Source organism: Rhinolophus sinicus, linkage group LG06 (assembly GCF_036562045.2).
Source record: "Rhinolophus sinicus isolate RSC01 linkage group LG06, ASM3656204v1, whole genome shotgun sequence".
Lineage (NCBI taxonomy): Eukaryota > Metazoa > Chordata > Mammalia > Chiroptera > Rhinolophidae > Rhinolophus > Rhinolophus sinicus.
This window is the reverse complement of record NC_133756.1, coordinates 37,056,701-37,073,480: the sequence shown is the minus strand read 5'-3', so window position 1 is coordinate 37,073,480 and position 16,780 is coordinate 37,056,701. Positions and strand designations below refer to the sequence as shown.

The window sequence follows — 16,780 nt, the reverse complement described above, 5'->3', positions numbered from 1 at the left end:
CATTTCAAGGTTGTAGAGAGAAGAGTATTTTATAGTTGAAATCACAATAAAATTATAAGAACCAGAAGTGCTTTTAAATATTTAAGAAATACAACAGGAGACAGAACTTTCATAAGGCAATGTTGCTGGTATAGCAGAAACCCAAACGATGATAGTGTAAAACAGTGTGTAATATTCCTGGGATTAAATCTATGAGAAAAAAAAATCAGATTTAATTAAGATTTCAAGACCCCTTTTACATTATTAAGGGTATGTGCCTGCTAACAATATAATTAATGCAGACCTCCTAAAAGCAATGTAAGTGAATTATCAAGAACCAAGAAGAGGGGAGGCAAAGAGATAGGATAATTGTTCACTTTCACTTTACCCAAAATTAATGTATTACACTTCTACAATGTGCAAAGCACCATGCACTGTGGGGCAATATGAAGTTGCCCTAGACACAGTACTTATAATCTATTGCTCTCGTCTTCATACAAGAGTATTGCCTTTGTCTGAGTCCTCTCAAAATGAGCAGCTCGCTTGTAGGTGATTATTTAGGAAAGGAATTTTAAGGAATGCTGGCAGGAGATTGGAACAAGTCAAACAGAGAAGGAGGGAAAGCCAGTCCAAGAACATGTTACTGAGCACATCCCTGCTGTGGGTCACTGGGCCCCATCCTCCTGGGGACCCCCTGAGGAACCACGTAGAATATATCTCAGAATTGTTAGACCTGCAAAGAGCTGGTTGTCATAGCAGCAAAGTCAGGTAATAAGAGGATGTAAAGCAAGACACAAAAGGTCTGTGAAACAAATATATTTGGCAAATGTGTCTTATGTGGAGGTAAACAGAGCAATTATTAAGGCCTTATTATGTACAGTCACTGTGCTAGCCACTGGGGAAGAGAAAAAGGAAAGAAAGATGAAAAAACCAAGGCCTCAGCCCTTTAGGAACTCACAGTCTAAGGGAGGAGGACGTTAACGACCAAGGCTATGAGGGAGGAGTTTGAATTGCAATGGGACCTCAAGGGAGGGAACAAGTAATGGTTAAGGGGCTAGGTAAGTTATCACAGAGATAACCCTTGAACTAGGTCTTTAAGGAGAAGTAAAAGTATGCCTTAAAAGTAAAAAATGGTGACTGGAAATTTGGGAGAAAGTAGGAGGTGATTCCAAGTAGAAGAGACATGGATTGCAACCCAGGGGGTTAACAGGTGTGGTTTGTTCAAAGCTTGTGATCTACTTAGAGGAATTGTACATGAAGACTGTATCCCAGCACACAGAACAGTATATCGAGCATAGTAAGGTGCTTAGTATTTGTAGGTACTTAAGCGTTCTTTGTTTAATGAATGAATTTTCTGATCTGCATTTTTAGAGCTGTGCGTTAGAAGGAGCACATTGTTGGTGTGGTTGTTATTGTTTCAAATTGATAGGATTTTGAGGCACACGTGACTGCATCCCAGCAACTGGTCATCTTATATAAATACTAACACATCTTGAAAGCTACCATTTAATGAACACTTAACTGAGCAGTGTGCTAAGCTTACTTACTTAGCTTACTTAGCTCATGTACTTATCACAGCAACACTGTGAGGGAGATACTTTTATCCCCAGCTGAGAAAACTGAGGCTTAGAGGTGCTAGGCTAGTACATAATGTGCTTGACACAAATACAGTCTCTCTCTGTACCTAACACATTCAAACAGAAGTCACAGAAAAGAGTGATTTTTCAAGAGTTCTCTCAGACAGAGTGTGTGTATGTGTACGTGCGTGCGTGTATAATTGTGTGTTTATGGTGTAATGTCTTCAGACAGGTAAGAATGTAAGATTCTTCTTTTCAGTAAAATACAACTAATCTTCCTCTACAATGGTAGTCAATGTTTCCAACTCCAGAATTTTTGATTGATATTACCTCCCTAGAGTATGTCTTTCTTTTTCTTGAGCTTGATAGTAAAACCTAATTAAACTGCAGAAATTAAAACAATTTATCTACAGTTCTGTATAATAAATATTTTGACACTGCCAATCACTTGATCAAAGGCTGTGATACAAAATTAAATTAAATAAGATCCGTGTTTTCAGAAAATGTAGACTCTACTGAAGGAGAGACTCTACTCATGAGAGTGATAACGTAGAGGTAAGAGGAAATGGCAGATTAATTCCAACTAGAGTTAGGTAGCAGGTCAGGGAAGCTACATAGCAATGGAAGCACTAAGAGTCAGCATAGTCGAGTTCTAGTTTTAGTTTTGCTTCCAACTTAAGCACATCATACAATCTCCACCAGCCTCATCTCCTCATCTATAAAATGGAAGGGTTGCATTACAATGTTCCCCAATACCCCTTAGAGTTCTGACAGGGTCTAACTTTGTGAGCAGTTTGCAATTGAGATAAGCATTGAAAGATGGGTTCTATTGCAACATGTAGGGATGCAGAAGCCCATCTTGGAAGAAGGCAGAGTGTGAGCAAATTCACAAACGCAGCGCATGCCCGAGCATGTCCTGAGAATGGAGAGCCTTCCTGTGTCCTGTGACAGTACAGACCCTGTGGGGACAGAGCCAGGAGTGCAGTTTCCAGGCTCTCAGCCTCACGTGGAAAGGTGCTGGCTCGGGTAGTAAATAGTCATCAACTGTGATCGGATGGCCACCAGCTGTGGCTAGCTGGCTGTCAGCTGTAATCAGTGAGCCATTGGCCACTAATATAACTGCCATGGCTACACTAGCAGCAAATGGTGGCTGGAAAGTGCGGATTGTGGATTGTGGATTGCAGAGAGGTGCATTGCAGTTAGCAAGTGAGGTTGGTTGGCAGAGAAGCGGAGGGCGGATTGCGGAGGATCGTGTGGCTCCTGCTTCCTGTGTCTCCAACCCAGCCACCAGCGAGAATATAGTGGTATGACTCCCCTATCTATGGCTCCGTGGGTGTTCCTTTTTGGCCTCACCATGTCCTGTGTTCTTATGTGGGGAGCGGGAGCAGAGACCCCGCATGACACCCTGCATGACAGAACCTGTCAGAGGGCAGTCAGCGAGGAGGCTGGAAAGGTAGCGTTGGGAAAGTTTACAGAGGGTCTTGAATTCCATACAAGGTCATTGGGATTTTATTAAGGTTTTTTAAATAGCCAAAATATAATGGAAATGATTAGCGAATCATTGAGAATGACTGAAGATCAATCTGGAGTATAACAAGTGGAACGATTTAAGTGAATCAGAATTACAGGCCAGATAATCACTGGCCCTTATTGCATTTGAAAAGCTAAGGAAAAAAATTGAAAGGTAAATGGAATAGTCCAAAAAAGTGGAAGAGATAATCAAACCTTATGAAATTCTTGATTCTTAATGCTAAAGGAACAATGTTGCAGAATAACAGAAAAGAAGCTAGTGTAGTATGACCTTCCTAACACAAAAAGGGTAAAGAATAAAATTTAATAAACAGACAATTTGATCATTAGATCTCCCAATTTAAACCCTAACATAAAAACTTAAATAATTTCACACCCACATAGCCACACATATAAAATCTTAAAAACTCCTTCATCTTGCAAAATGTTTACCTATTTGCAATTTCTTCCACTTTTTTTTTTCCACACTAACAATGTCACCTGGACGATACAGCTGACAGCAGTGACTATTGTGACCTTAAGAACACAGCTGAGTTTCTATTTTTATGTCTGTGAAACCCTTTTCTTCAGCTAGGTGATGTCTTAAAGGCCCAAATTAAAATCTATGTCAAAGCAATTTGTATTGTACGTTTATGTATATATTTCATCCAAAAAAGCCAGCTTTTAAAACACACATACACACTCCAACACACAGGCACACACATACTCCAAATTATGTAATGACACGTATATGGAAACCCATTTGCGAACCAACTCGGAATGAAGAACCGGATGTTGCCCAAGTTCCAGAAACCATTGAGAGTTATACAAAATTACATCTATTGGCAACACACTTCTTTTGAAGAGCTACTATAGACTCATATACATCACTTCTGATTTGGTAAAAATGGAGTAAACAAACAAAAAAAAAAATCCAAGACACTTAGAAGATACTGATGAACAATTCAGGCTTTGAAACTTTTTCAATGACTATGAAGGACAAGAAAAAAAAAAGTAGCAGAATTTGTTTCTATGTGGGTGATTGCACACTTATTTTCCTTAGCTCAAATTAGAGATAATAGTTTTGGAGAATTTCATCTGGCTATTTGCAGATAAAAGTATTTATCTATAAATAGGCAGATTTCTGAATATGGGTAATAACAGAGACAAACATATGTTTAAAATCCCTAATGTAGTTCATGGTGAGTAAATAGGATTGTGTACCATGAACTTTGGCAAAATGGCTATTCAGCAAGCAGGAAAGGATTCAAGGACAGTGGTCTGCAGAGAAATAGCTTAGCAGTTGCTACAACAAGGTGGCAGGCAAATTCCATGAGTCAGAAAGAGAAAAGAATAGGATGATTTCTCCAGCCTTTCTCCTCATTGTTTCTAACACTAAAGGGAGATACTTTCAGTGAAAAGTATATTTTTATGCTGGTGAATGCTTGGTCTGTAAAAGGTATTGGAGCTTCTTGGAGACAGGCATTCGGTTTTTGACCAAATGAAAAAGTAAAAATCTAAAATGTTAGCGTAAGTATCTAAATACAATTTTTTTTTTTTTATAACCTTCGGCCTCTAATTTGAAAAAGTGCACCAATGTGCACTTGTTAACCTGATGCCTTCTAAAGACAATAAAAAAGAAGGATGACTGACCGGAATTCAAAGCCATTTATACAATTCTTACTTTGAATTCCTGGTAGGGGCTCATAAATGAAGCCTTCCTCTACCAGACTGAGAGCTGTTTGAAAAGTGGACCATTCAAAGTTTTTCTCCGTATTTGAGAAAACAGTGTTATAGCACAATAAAGGTGTGTTTTGTAAAAAATCCTCTGAAAATGTATTCTTTGGTAGCCCTACCAAATGACAACTGTGTGACTCAGGCATTCCTCAACCACAAAACCTAGGGAAAGAAGATCTTGAGGGTCTAGTACAGGAGCATGTACCATCCTCACAAACAAGACCTTTTCCCTGGAAGCCTCTAAGGCACAGATGGGAGGTATACATGAGAAGATATGGCATGTCTGTGCTATATCTTTCACATACCACATCCCATCTGAGGGCCGGGGCCATTTGACTGATCAAGAAATAGTGCAGAAATGGATAATGAGATGATGTCATCTGTGTTGAGACTTGCCTGATCCTTCCAGAGACACCATAATCAAAAGTTGTACATCCAGTTGTAAAGCATATCCCATGCTAATATTCTTTCCTCCCCTAATCTCCACACAGTTTTAAGCAGAATTAAGTGATACAAAAAATCTGGGGGGAGGGGTTCTGAGCCTCTGGATATATCATCCACATACTGATGGTGTTAAGGGATAGATATTGCTAAAGAGAAGACTACAATATCTTTTGAGCAAACTCCTACCGCAGTGTGTAATAAAACAGAGTTACACTATCTTTTGGATAGAATCAATGCATAATGTCTCAGTAAACTAATGTGCACTCTATTTTGAATCCACATTAATCACTCTCTTTTATATGAATTCCAATTTAAGTGTAAATCATCCACTTTCCATTAAGGTATACGCTTCCTCAGTAAAATGTAAGTTGAGTGCAGCTTTTCTGTATGGAAGCAGAGTTAATGTAGCTAAAAGAACTCTACCTAAGATTGCTGCACGCAGCTTAAAAATATGAATCAAAGCTAGTTCAGTTAAAACTTGAGTAATTTAAGGAAATTGCCTAGGCGAGTAATTGGTATTATACCAAAACTAAATATTTCACAGTTACATTTGCTTTTGCCTAAAAATAAAAACTGGAGCAATACAAGGGAAAACTGCCAAGACTGAAAATAATATGCAGCAGCTGTAAGTAATTGGGAGGGATAATCATAATTAGACAAGATGTAAGATATGTGTTGAAGCCCAGATTGGATCTTCCTGTTGACAACTGGAAGAAATGCCAAAGGCCTGGACTTCACACCTAGTCCAGGCCCTTTTGCTCTGCACCTGAGAGCCCCACCGGAACCAAACTCGACACCAGATCAGCCTGAAACCATTCTCCAGAGGCCATGCGCCACACTGTTCTCCCTGGGATAAAAGAGAGGGAAAAGGTAAAAAAGGAAGGAGTCATTCTCCCTGCCTTCAAGGAGCCTGCACATCAGAGGGGACTGGCCAGTTATCTAGCAGTAAATGGCATTAAATAAAAGAAGCCAAGATACTAAAGAGAATCAATATTTTTGTAAGATAACATGGAGGATAGCTTCATACAACCAGAGAAGCATTGATTTAACCAAGTGTAGATTAAGGATGAAGTAAAGTGTGTGTGTTCCATGGAGAAGAGACAGCTCTATGGGGACAGGGGCCATTTCTATTTTGCTCAGAGAATGCCTAGCACATAGCACCCACTGAATTTGCTAAATAAATGAGTAAATAAGGAGTGTTTCGATCATACCTGAGGGAGTATTGATCCTGTGTTAGATGCTGTGCTGGGTGCTTTAATGTATCAACACATTTAAACTTCACGATAAATTTTGAGATACCACCAGTTCTTTTTTGTGTTTTTATTTTTTATTTTTATTTTGGCGAACAGTATGTTTTACCAGGGCCCATCAGCCCCAAGTCAAGTTGTTGACCTTCAGTCTAATTGTGGAGGGCGTAGCTCAGCTCCAAGTCCGGTTGCCGTTTTCAACCTTTAGTTGCAGGGGGCGCAGCCCACCATCCCATGCGGGAATTGAACCAGCAACCTTGTTGTTAAGAGTTCGTGCTCTCACCAATGAGCCATCCAGCCACCCTGAGATACTACTAGTCCTTGTTTGCAGATGAAGATACTGAACTAAGCACAGTTAGGAAACACACCTAGGTGAGTCCAGTTAGAAGGAGGTGGAGCTGGACCTTGAGTCAATATTATCTGGATCTACAGTCCATATATTATGTACATCATATTTAAAAACTAGAAAGCCTTTAACTTTACTAAGAAAATGGAAAGAATATCAACCAGCCTTTTCTGTTGTTTGTTTTAAAGTAGCCTCCCTGACATACCCCATTTCATTACTTCTTTCTATTCCTTTTCCATAAAATGGTGAATATGAAATCACCTAACATTGATCAAAAGTTGGGTTCCCTCTCCTCTCCTCTCCTCTCCTCTCCTCTCCTCTTCCTCTTCCTCTTCCTCTTCCTCTTCCTCTTCCTCTTCCTCTTCCTCTCTCTCTCTCTCTCTCTCTCTCTGTTTTAAATCTTTACCCTTTTGTTTCTTCCTCCTTTATCTACCCTTTTCATTCTCCTTTTCATCTCAATTTAAACTTCCTCTTCTTTCTTCATTCTTCTCCTCAAAACCAATTCTTTGTCTTAAGAGCAAGAAGTCATGGGAGCAAATATTAAAATAGGGTATTTTATCAAAGTTGTCTTGAATTAGACAACTACATATTTAGAAATATTTTCTATCTTAAACAAACATCTGTGGAACGCATTTGATATAGAATAGAGATGCACACCTTATGAGGAGGAATATTCCATGACTTCCATATGCTTATAGTCCAGTGGAGGAGAAAGATATATACAGTTTATTATAAGTTAAAAAAGACTTATTTCTGAAATCAGGAATAAGCAGAAGACTAACACTTCTTATTAGAGAGATTGGGGGGTACCTCATGGAGGAGGTGGTACGCTAGATCTTTAAGGAAGAGTAACACTTTGATAGATGGAAAAGAGGGATAGAAAGGAAGGTCATTTATGCTTAAGGATATAGAATGTGCAAATGACAAGGAGTAAGGAAAATACCCTATGTGTTCAGAAATTAGCTCATATGGCTGGAGCTGAGTGTGTAAGAGTCTGGATAAGTCGACTAGAACCAGATAACAGAGGTCCTGAGTGCTGAGCTACAGATTTTTTACTTCCTCTGTAGGCAGTGAAGACCCCTGAAGGTTTTAGGTTAACAGGGCTTCTACTCTGGCCTCCAGTAGTACAATCTATTGTCCACAGAATAGTCAAGCAATCATATAAAAATGTCAGCTAGCTTCCTCTCCAATGGCTTCCCATATCACTCAGAATGAAGCTGAAACCCTCACTGTAGCCCAACTATACCTCTGACCACATGTCCTAGCCCTCTTAATTTTACTGAGGATGAGTAGTAGTATGATACTCACAGGCAACTAAAACATGGCAGAGAACATAAAACAGATCTGACCATCCCAGAGGCACAGCTGGATATCTCCTAGGAAATTCAGGACTAAATCTGTAGGCCATGTGTTCATCTACACTCCCTGTCTTTTGATGCAAGAGGATGATGCTACAAAGTTTGATGCATGCCTGTCCCTTATATAATCTGCCTCATGACCTACCTTTTTGCTCAAAAGCTGAAGGGAGGTATCCTGACTCTGTATAGATCTTAGAAGATAAAATGTCAGTGATGAAAGACAATATTCTCTTGAAAAAAGAAGTCAAGATATTGTGTCCCCTTAGGTGTTTATGGTGACTGTATGGGAAATGGATATGAACCTTATCAATTCATTTAATAAATATTATTGAACATTTATTTAGCACCAGACTCTGTTCTGTACCAACGATAAAGATACATATAATAAATCTTGGCTTGAAGACATTCTTAGTCAAAGAGGGAAAGATAGACATGTAAATATGATGTGATAGATATGCAAATATATCAAACATAGTGCTAAATTAATTTGGCCTGTGGGATTTTATAAAGAGTTTTCTCTTTTAAAGGAGATGATACTTCAACTGAGTTTTGAAGCTGATTTTTAATAGCTATTTTCTATAATTTCTAACTGTTACATTCTATAATTTCTTAAGATTTTCTGTAATTTCTTAAACAGCTGATTGGGCTTTAACATGCTATGCAAATATAATTGTTCCAAATAGTACTGAGACTCTTAACTTTAACTTTGTGCTTTAAATCATTCAATTAACAAGTCACAAAACAACACGTAATAAATATGTCGATGGGACTAAAGTTATATAATAACAGGCTACCCCAAGACAATGGACCACCATGCAACCATTTTTAAAAAGTTTTATATATATATATAATATATAATATATAATATATATATATATATATATATATTATATATATATATATATATATTAATGTGTGTATATCATTGCATTTTGAAATAATTGTGTTTATACCTGCTGCCTGGACTACTTACCTAGAGTGACTCCTTGTCACCATATATATCCTAATGTTCTATATTTGCCTTTTTATTTATACCTCCAGCTAGAATGATACTTTCCTAAGAGAAGAATTGAGGGTGGCTGGTTAGCTCAGTTGGTTAGAGCATAGTGCTAATAACACCGCAGTTGCCGGTTCGATCCCTGCGTGGGCCACTGGGAGTTGCACCCTCCTAAAATAAATAAACAAATAAAAAAAAGTAAAAATAAATTAAACTCTAGCCATAGGGATTTAAAAGGAAAAAAAAGAGAGCGTGAGAGAGAGAAGAATTGATTTTTATTCGTCTTTACTGTGTTCAATTCCCAGCATATAAAAGACATTCAATATATACTTAAGGAGTATGAATTGTGATATATAATTTGACATTAGATATCTGACCTCATATTCACTTGACTAACTTTACTCTTTGTATTTTGGCCTGCTAATTCAGTAGCTATTCTACAGTACCATTTTTATACTAATTGCAGAATTAACAATGCAGCAACAGGCCCCCACTTTATTTTAGGACTAATAGAAGTTTTGCAGTCACAAAACTAACAATTATATTAATTTGAGACATCTGTGCAAAACTCTGTATATTCTTTTAATTGCAAAGTAACATTTAATTTTTAAATACATTATTGATATACCTTTGCCATGTCTAAGATAATAGGACGCTGAGTAAAAGATTAAAAGACATTGGGGGAAAAGATGGCATTGAAAGTATATGATATAAAGGAGTGTATATGGAGATATATGGAATTAAGTAACAAAACGACCATAACTATCTTATTAGTTATTATATTCCCAGTTCTTAGTATAGAGCCTGGTACCTAGTTCAGTACATATTTACTGAATGAATGAAAGTGGCATACTGTAAATACTGTAGCCTATAGGCAAGTGGCTTGATTCAGAAGAAATTCTAATTTATAAGAGAAAAAAATATTCCTTTTAATTCTAACTTATTCATTTACTTAATTGAATTGTTCATTCAACAGACATTTCTTGAGCATCGCCTATGTACCAGACTTTGTGTCTGGAAACATCAAGATAAATAAAACACGATTCAGAGAGTTTACAGTCTGCTGATATAAATAGATATTTATACAACTATTTGCAATTCAGTATTATAGTTATATAAAAGGAATATACATGGTGGCCTAAGGACACAGCAGTGTTATCTGCTCAGCTTGTTGAAAGAGAGGGGATTCAATAAAGTTTGCCCGCAAAATGCATTTTATGGATATGGAGTTTTTAGGGTCCTTTATACTCCACCCACTTAACGTGCTATTTAATTAGTCAAGATAATAAAATGTTATCTTTCTTTGGCTGCTTGGCTTTTAAGATTTATTTCTTATGTATGAAATCGTTTTATATGCTTTATTTATTATACTGTTTTTATTGCACTCAAGATCCTTAAAAAACAACAGCAAAAATAACTGAAATAGCTGTCATTGAGAAGGCAACAGACCAATTAAATATTTATTTATATTTTAAAAAAGACTACTTTCTAGGTCTTGAACAAGAGCAAATTTAAGTTTTAGGGTTTTAAATTAGACTTCTTAACTATCAAAACTTGAAAAGTTATCTGTTCAACAATAGACTGATTTTCTTCATAATCTTCTCATTTTTTAGAACTCATTTGTGATGCCAAAAAAAAAGCATGAAATAGTTGATCTTGCTCTGTGTTTACTAAAAGTAGTTGTCTCAGTCCCTGAATCTCACTTACCTGGAACCAACAATTGAACTGTCAAGGAAACTTCCCACTGGCAGGGGCCAATGCATCTTTCACCCCCTCTAAATTCTTAGAGGTATAAACAATGCAATTAATTCTTCTTGTAAAGTGGAAATATAGTCATTGGTGAAAGTTCCATTAAAAACTACCTGCTGGTAATTCAAATTCAGTAATTAAAACTGCTCCTGGATTTGAGTTATGGATTTGGGGGTGAAACAGTATATATTTTTTATTACGTTATTCACTTTGTATTAGAAAACAGTGCTTGAAATCCAGGTTTCATTAAAAGTAGTTAAAAGTATGGTGGAGGAGTTTTTTTTATTACTATTATAATTATTATGGTAAATGAGAATCAATCTCAAGCAAGGCTGAGCATGTCTGCAACATTCACTTTCTGGAATGCAATATAATTCACATTCAAAGAGGTAACTGTCCTCTTGTGAAATGAAGAGGAATTCATTCAGTATCCCCCCACAAATCCCAAGCTTTGTGAGTCTCTAAGTGAAATCCCTTAGTGAAAATTCAACACAACAGTTAGTCAAGTACCACATGAGCTTTTCATGTATAAAACCGTGATCTTTCTACCATGTTAATGTAATCATACAATTCCAAAGCTCTAAATTCTTCAAAATCTCCTTCAGTATAAAAAGCCAAGCTTTTATTATTTTTATTATTATTATTATTATTATTATTATTATTATTATTATTGAGGTCATTCTATCTGCCTAGAGTTCCAGTTTCAATTCCCTCCACTTTAGGCCTCAAACTTCATGGTCCAACAAGATTAATCTACTTTTAGACCCTAGAATATATGCTGTGCTCTCTCCTTTCCTCATGAATATGTTTCTTCTAGCCAAATGATTGTCCCCTTTGGTAAAACTCTCTGTTAAACCATTCCTCCCTTGCCTGGGCAGATTTAAATACACAATTTTCTGTGTCATTGCAGTGTGCACATGCAACTCTACCATTCCTAGGATTGTATTATATTGTTTGAACATCTTGCCTCACTTTCGAAACAAACAAACAAACAAAAAAGTTGGAAGAGAGAATCTCTTGTTTGTTTTTCCAGCATGTAATACAGTATTTGGCCAATAAAAACGATTCACAAGTATATGCATGTCACTTATATGTGGAATCTAAAAAAGCTGAACTGGTAAAAATGGAGAGTAGAATGGTTACCAGAGGCTGGGAAGTGGGGAAATTGGGGTACGTTGTTTAAGTGTACAAACTTGGAACCAGTAGACAAATAAGTCCTGGAGAACTAAAGCACAGCGTGGTGATTATAAACAATACTGTATTATAACCTTCAAAGTGGCAAAGAGACAGGATCTTAATTGTGCCCCCTACAGGAAAGAACTGAGAATTATATGATGTGATAGAGGTGTTAGCCAATGCTATGGTGGTAATATTACAATATATAAATGTATCAAATCAACACTGTTGTACACCTTAAACTTACACAATGTTGTATGTCAATTACATCTGAACAAACATAATTTTAAAAAATTATGCCTGAATGAATATTGTCCACTATTTGTCCACTAAGACAAATATTTACAATGCATATAGGAAGAATAATCACGTTAGCTTCTGTATATTCAGTGCTTAGTATGTGTCTGACCCAGTGCAGGCTATATGTGCTTCATCTCCAATTCTCACTACAAACCTGCCAAGTGGATTATATTATTCATATCTCTATTTTACCCTCCGGGGGGAAAAAAAAGGGAAGCTCAGAAAGGTTAGTCAAATAGGCCACACATTGCTCCAATATACTCAGCTGCCTTTTGATTAGTGTGAAGATCCTGGAAGACAAATTAGATTTTGATTTAGTCTTTTCCATTTCTTTCCAGCTCCAAGTACAGCCCAGTATGGAATTACCGGGAGCGCCGACGTTCTTTTCTCCTGCTGGTACCTTGTGTTGACACTGTCCTCTTTCACCAGCATATTCTACCTGAAGAATGCCATTCTACAATAAATTTAAAGACCCATAAAAGGCTTTTAAGGATTCTCTGAAAGTGCTGATGGCTGGATCCAATCTGGTACAGTTTGTTAAAAGCAGCGTGGGATATAATCAGCAGTGCTTACACGGGGATGATCGTCTTCTGTAGAATTGCTCATTATGTAAATACTTTAATTCTACTCTTTTTTTGATTAGCTACATTACCTTGTGAAGCAGTACACATTGTCCTTTTTTTAAGATGTGAAGGCTCTGAAATTACTTTTAGAGGATATTAATTGTGATTTCATGTTTGTAATCTACAACTTTTCAAAAGCATTCAGTCATGGTCTGCTAGGTTGCAGGCTGTAGTTTACAAAAACGAATATTGCAGTGAATATGTGATTCTTTAAGGCTGCAATACAAGCATTCATTTCCCTGTTTCAATAAGAATCAATCCACATTTTAAAAGATGCATTTTTTTCTTTTTTGATAAAAAAGCAAATAACATTGCCTTCAGATTATTTCTTCAAAATATAACACATATCTAGATTTTTCTGCTCGCATGATATTCAGGTTTCAGGAATGAGCCTTGTAATATAACTGGCTGTGCAGCTCTGCTTCTGTTTCCTGTAAGTTCAGCATGGGTGTGCCTTCATAAAATAATACTTTTCTCTTTGTCTCCAAAAACATTTTACCAAATCCTACAATTGAGAGCAAAACAACAACAACAACAACAACAACAAAACACGGTGATAAAGTTAAACTATATCCTATCTCTAAAGAAGGGATAAGCTGTTGGACTGTAAAAATTTATTCCTTCATTATCAATGGGGTTTGAGAATTTTGCCCCACAATAACTCAGATTTGTGAAGGAAAACAACAGGTAAATTTACCATATATCTTTAGTTGTAGCTAAACGTTAGAAAAACTTTGGGAAATAATTCCCTTTATAAAGACAGTCCATCAAAGGGATTGCCTAGCAATCCAACATCTTTTCCTCTCACTATTCCAAGCCAAAATTTTAAAGATGGTTTTTCAGAAAGGATACAAAGTTCAATCACCTAACACTATATCAGTTGGTAAGCACTCAAAATTAATTTGGTTCTGTGGCAGGTAAGTTGGTAAGATAAGGTGCTCTTCTGGAGAAGAGCATTTTGCATATTTTTTATCTGGAAACATCAACCAGTTGATAGTTTGGAATGCATGTTATATAAAAAAATTTCAAACTATATTATAACAAATATTCCATGCTGGTATGCAGCAGATCAATCTCTGAAATAACTAATTCTATAATAAAATATTTCTTTATAGCCATGTCAGCTCAAACAAGTAAGGCCAAAAAAAAAAATTACCACGCTTTATTTTTTCTTACATGACATATGTAAGATATGATCAAATGAAGACAAGTGATGAGAATATCTTAAGATATATTAATTATAAAATTATCTTGAATATTAAATTATTTCTATTATAAAAAATCAAAACTACATTTTTGAAGGAAAATGCTGTTACTTTAAGAAGCATTACATAACAGGAATAGTTTGATGGTTTTACTCTTTACTAAAGACCATAGTCTTGAAAGTCATTTTACAAACTTGATGAAGTTACCAATTTCACTACACCTAGAGAAATTTCTGCAAATAGACAGTCCCCTTTTGCAAATCATAAAAACAACAAAAAACGCCCACTAATAAAATTAGATGCAAGAAATTTCACAGAAGTTGTACATATTTAAGATAACTAATATTTTGCCCTGAAAGAAATAACTTGAAAATCATGATTTTTTCCAAGTAAAATTTAGTCCCAAATTACACCATAAATCTAATTAGAAAAATGAATCCTAAATGAGGAGGCATAAATATACAATGTTTCCATAAAATGGCAATAAAATGGCATAATGCTATTAAATTTCCTCATGTAATAATTTATTACATTACTTCGACTGACATATTTAAAATGTTTTTTTTTAATACATATGGCATTTTAACTTTATTAGTGATTTGCTTCTTAAAAATACTCTATGTGGAACTGGTGAGTAAATTACAGAATATTTTTTGTATTGCAGCTTTAAAGTGGCACACTCCATAATAATCTACTTACTAGAAATAGTGGTGCTACCACAAAAGTGTTAACCATCAGTACCAATGTTTGGGAAAAAGAAACAGATCAAGAATGCATATTATACAGTGACCGCTTTCCTAGAGTTAAAAATACCTCCTCTTTGTAAGGTTTGTAGGGTAAATGTGAGGTAAATCGAGATATAAACTATGGATGAACCAAATAATTAGTTCAAAGTGTTGTCATGATTCCGAATTTGTGGAGTCTGGTGTTATTACCATAGAATGTGACAGAAGTACAGTCATAGCTCAGTAGCTATATGTATTTGCCTTTATGTTAGAAGAGACTTTCTTGAGTGACATTTTTAAATAGAGGAGGTATTCACTATGTTTTTCTGTATCACAGCAGCATTCCTAGTCCTTAGGCCCCTGGACAGAGTGAAATCATGAGTATTTATGAGTTCAATATTGTTCAAATAAGGCTACAGTATTTGCTTTTTTGTGTGAATGTATTGCATATAATGTTCAAGTAGATGATTTTACATTTATGGACATATGAAACATCTGATTACTCCATTTTATCAGTCCTGACTGTACAAGATTGTTGCAATTTCAGAATAGCAGTTTTATGAAATTGATTTACCTTTTGATCTATAATAATTTTTTTCTAGCTATTCATTTCAGCATTATGTTTCCACAAGTTACATTTGTGGGATTCCTTTTGTTCCCCTGAATATTTTGTCAAAGAAAGAAGTAAGAAAAATAAAAAGCAGCTGAGAATGGAAAGTGGAAAGAAAAGACAGAAAAGTGAAGGAAGTAAAGAGAGAAGAAAAAAAGAAGGAAGAAAGAAGGAAGGGAGGGAGGGAGGAAGAAAAGAAGTAGGGAAGGAAGGAAAGATGGGAGAGAGGGAGGAAGAACCAGAATATTAGGGTTATAGACTTAATTCATTTGCATTCTTGGTTTAACTTCAAGTGGTGTAATTATATTTTACAATGATCCCATTTAAAACGTAAGTCCTGTTACACCATTAAATTCCTATTATGCATCAATTACATAATGGAAAACACTGCCCAAATTATAGTATTGTGTATTTTGGGGGACTCTAAAAGATTTGACAGTGTGAATATCAAACTTCAAGCTAATTTGGGGGGTTTAAAACTTAACTGAAAAATTAATGCTTCATCATAACATTTAAGCTGTATCTAGAAAGTAGATTGGAGAACTGAGGAAATTACCCAGATAATTCAGGACAAAATATATATATACATATAAATACCCCAATGTGTGAACTCAGAAAAGTCTGAGGAACTTATCAAAGCCAATCATCTATATTGATCAAATTTATTGAATAATTGTTAATACATCTATTGTACTTAGCTTTGTGACACAGCCAAAAGTACCTATTTAATCTTTTCAATAAAAATTGTTTTTGAAATTCAGAAATGATTTAAAAAGAGGTCAGGTTTTTAACTATTTATTGAAGTATGTGGATGTACAGTATTTCAATAGATATGAATATGAATAAATGGTATGCCTTAAGATCCTTTGAATATGTATTTACTTTAAAGACTGGAAAAAAGCTCTTCCTGTCTTTTAGTAAAACATCCATATTTCATAATCTGATGTAAAATATGTTGTACTGTTTCCAATAGGTGAATATAAAGTCAGTTTATCAATTAAAATATGTATTTGATTCATTTTAAAACTCTTCTTAGTTTAAGAGAAAAAAGACAGAAATAATAGTTTAAACATATTTCTGCTATTCCCTTCTTTATTCTCTGCTTCATCCACTGCATCACACTCACATCTTGCAGATACTCCAAAGCAATACCGGGTGAAAATATGCGATGCGATGCTACAGAGTCAAAGAGCTCCAT

At 35.7% G+C, this 16,780-nt stretch overlaps 1 protein-coding gene across 2 annotated transcripts in view; it reads left to right on the top strand.

Moving 5' to 3' along the window:
• The window catches only part of NEGR1 (neuronal growth regulator 1), an 839,463-nt gene extending 822,863 nt beyond the window's left edge, over positions 1 to 16,600 (top strand). For both annotated transcript variants that reach the window (XM_074334947.1, XM_074334948.1), the window contains one exon: positions 12,758 to 16,600. In XM_074334947.1, the coding sequence (XP_074191048.1) occupies positions 12,758 to 12,882 (125 nt within the window). In that variant the 3' untranslated portion in view covers positions 12,883 to 16,600. The remainder of the gene's footprint in view (positions 1 to 12,757) is intronic.
• Positions 16,601 to 16,780: the final 180 nt, after the last annotated feature.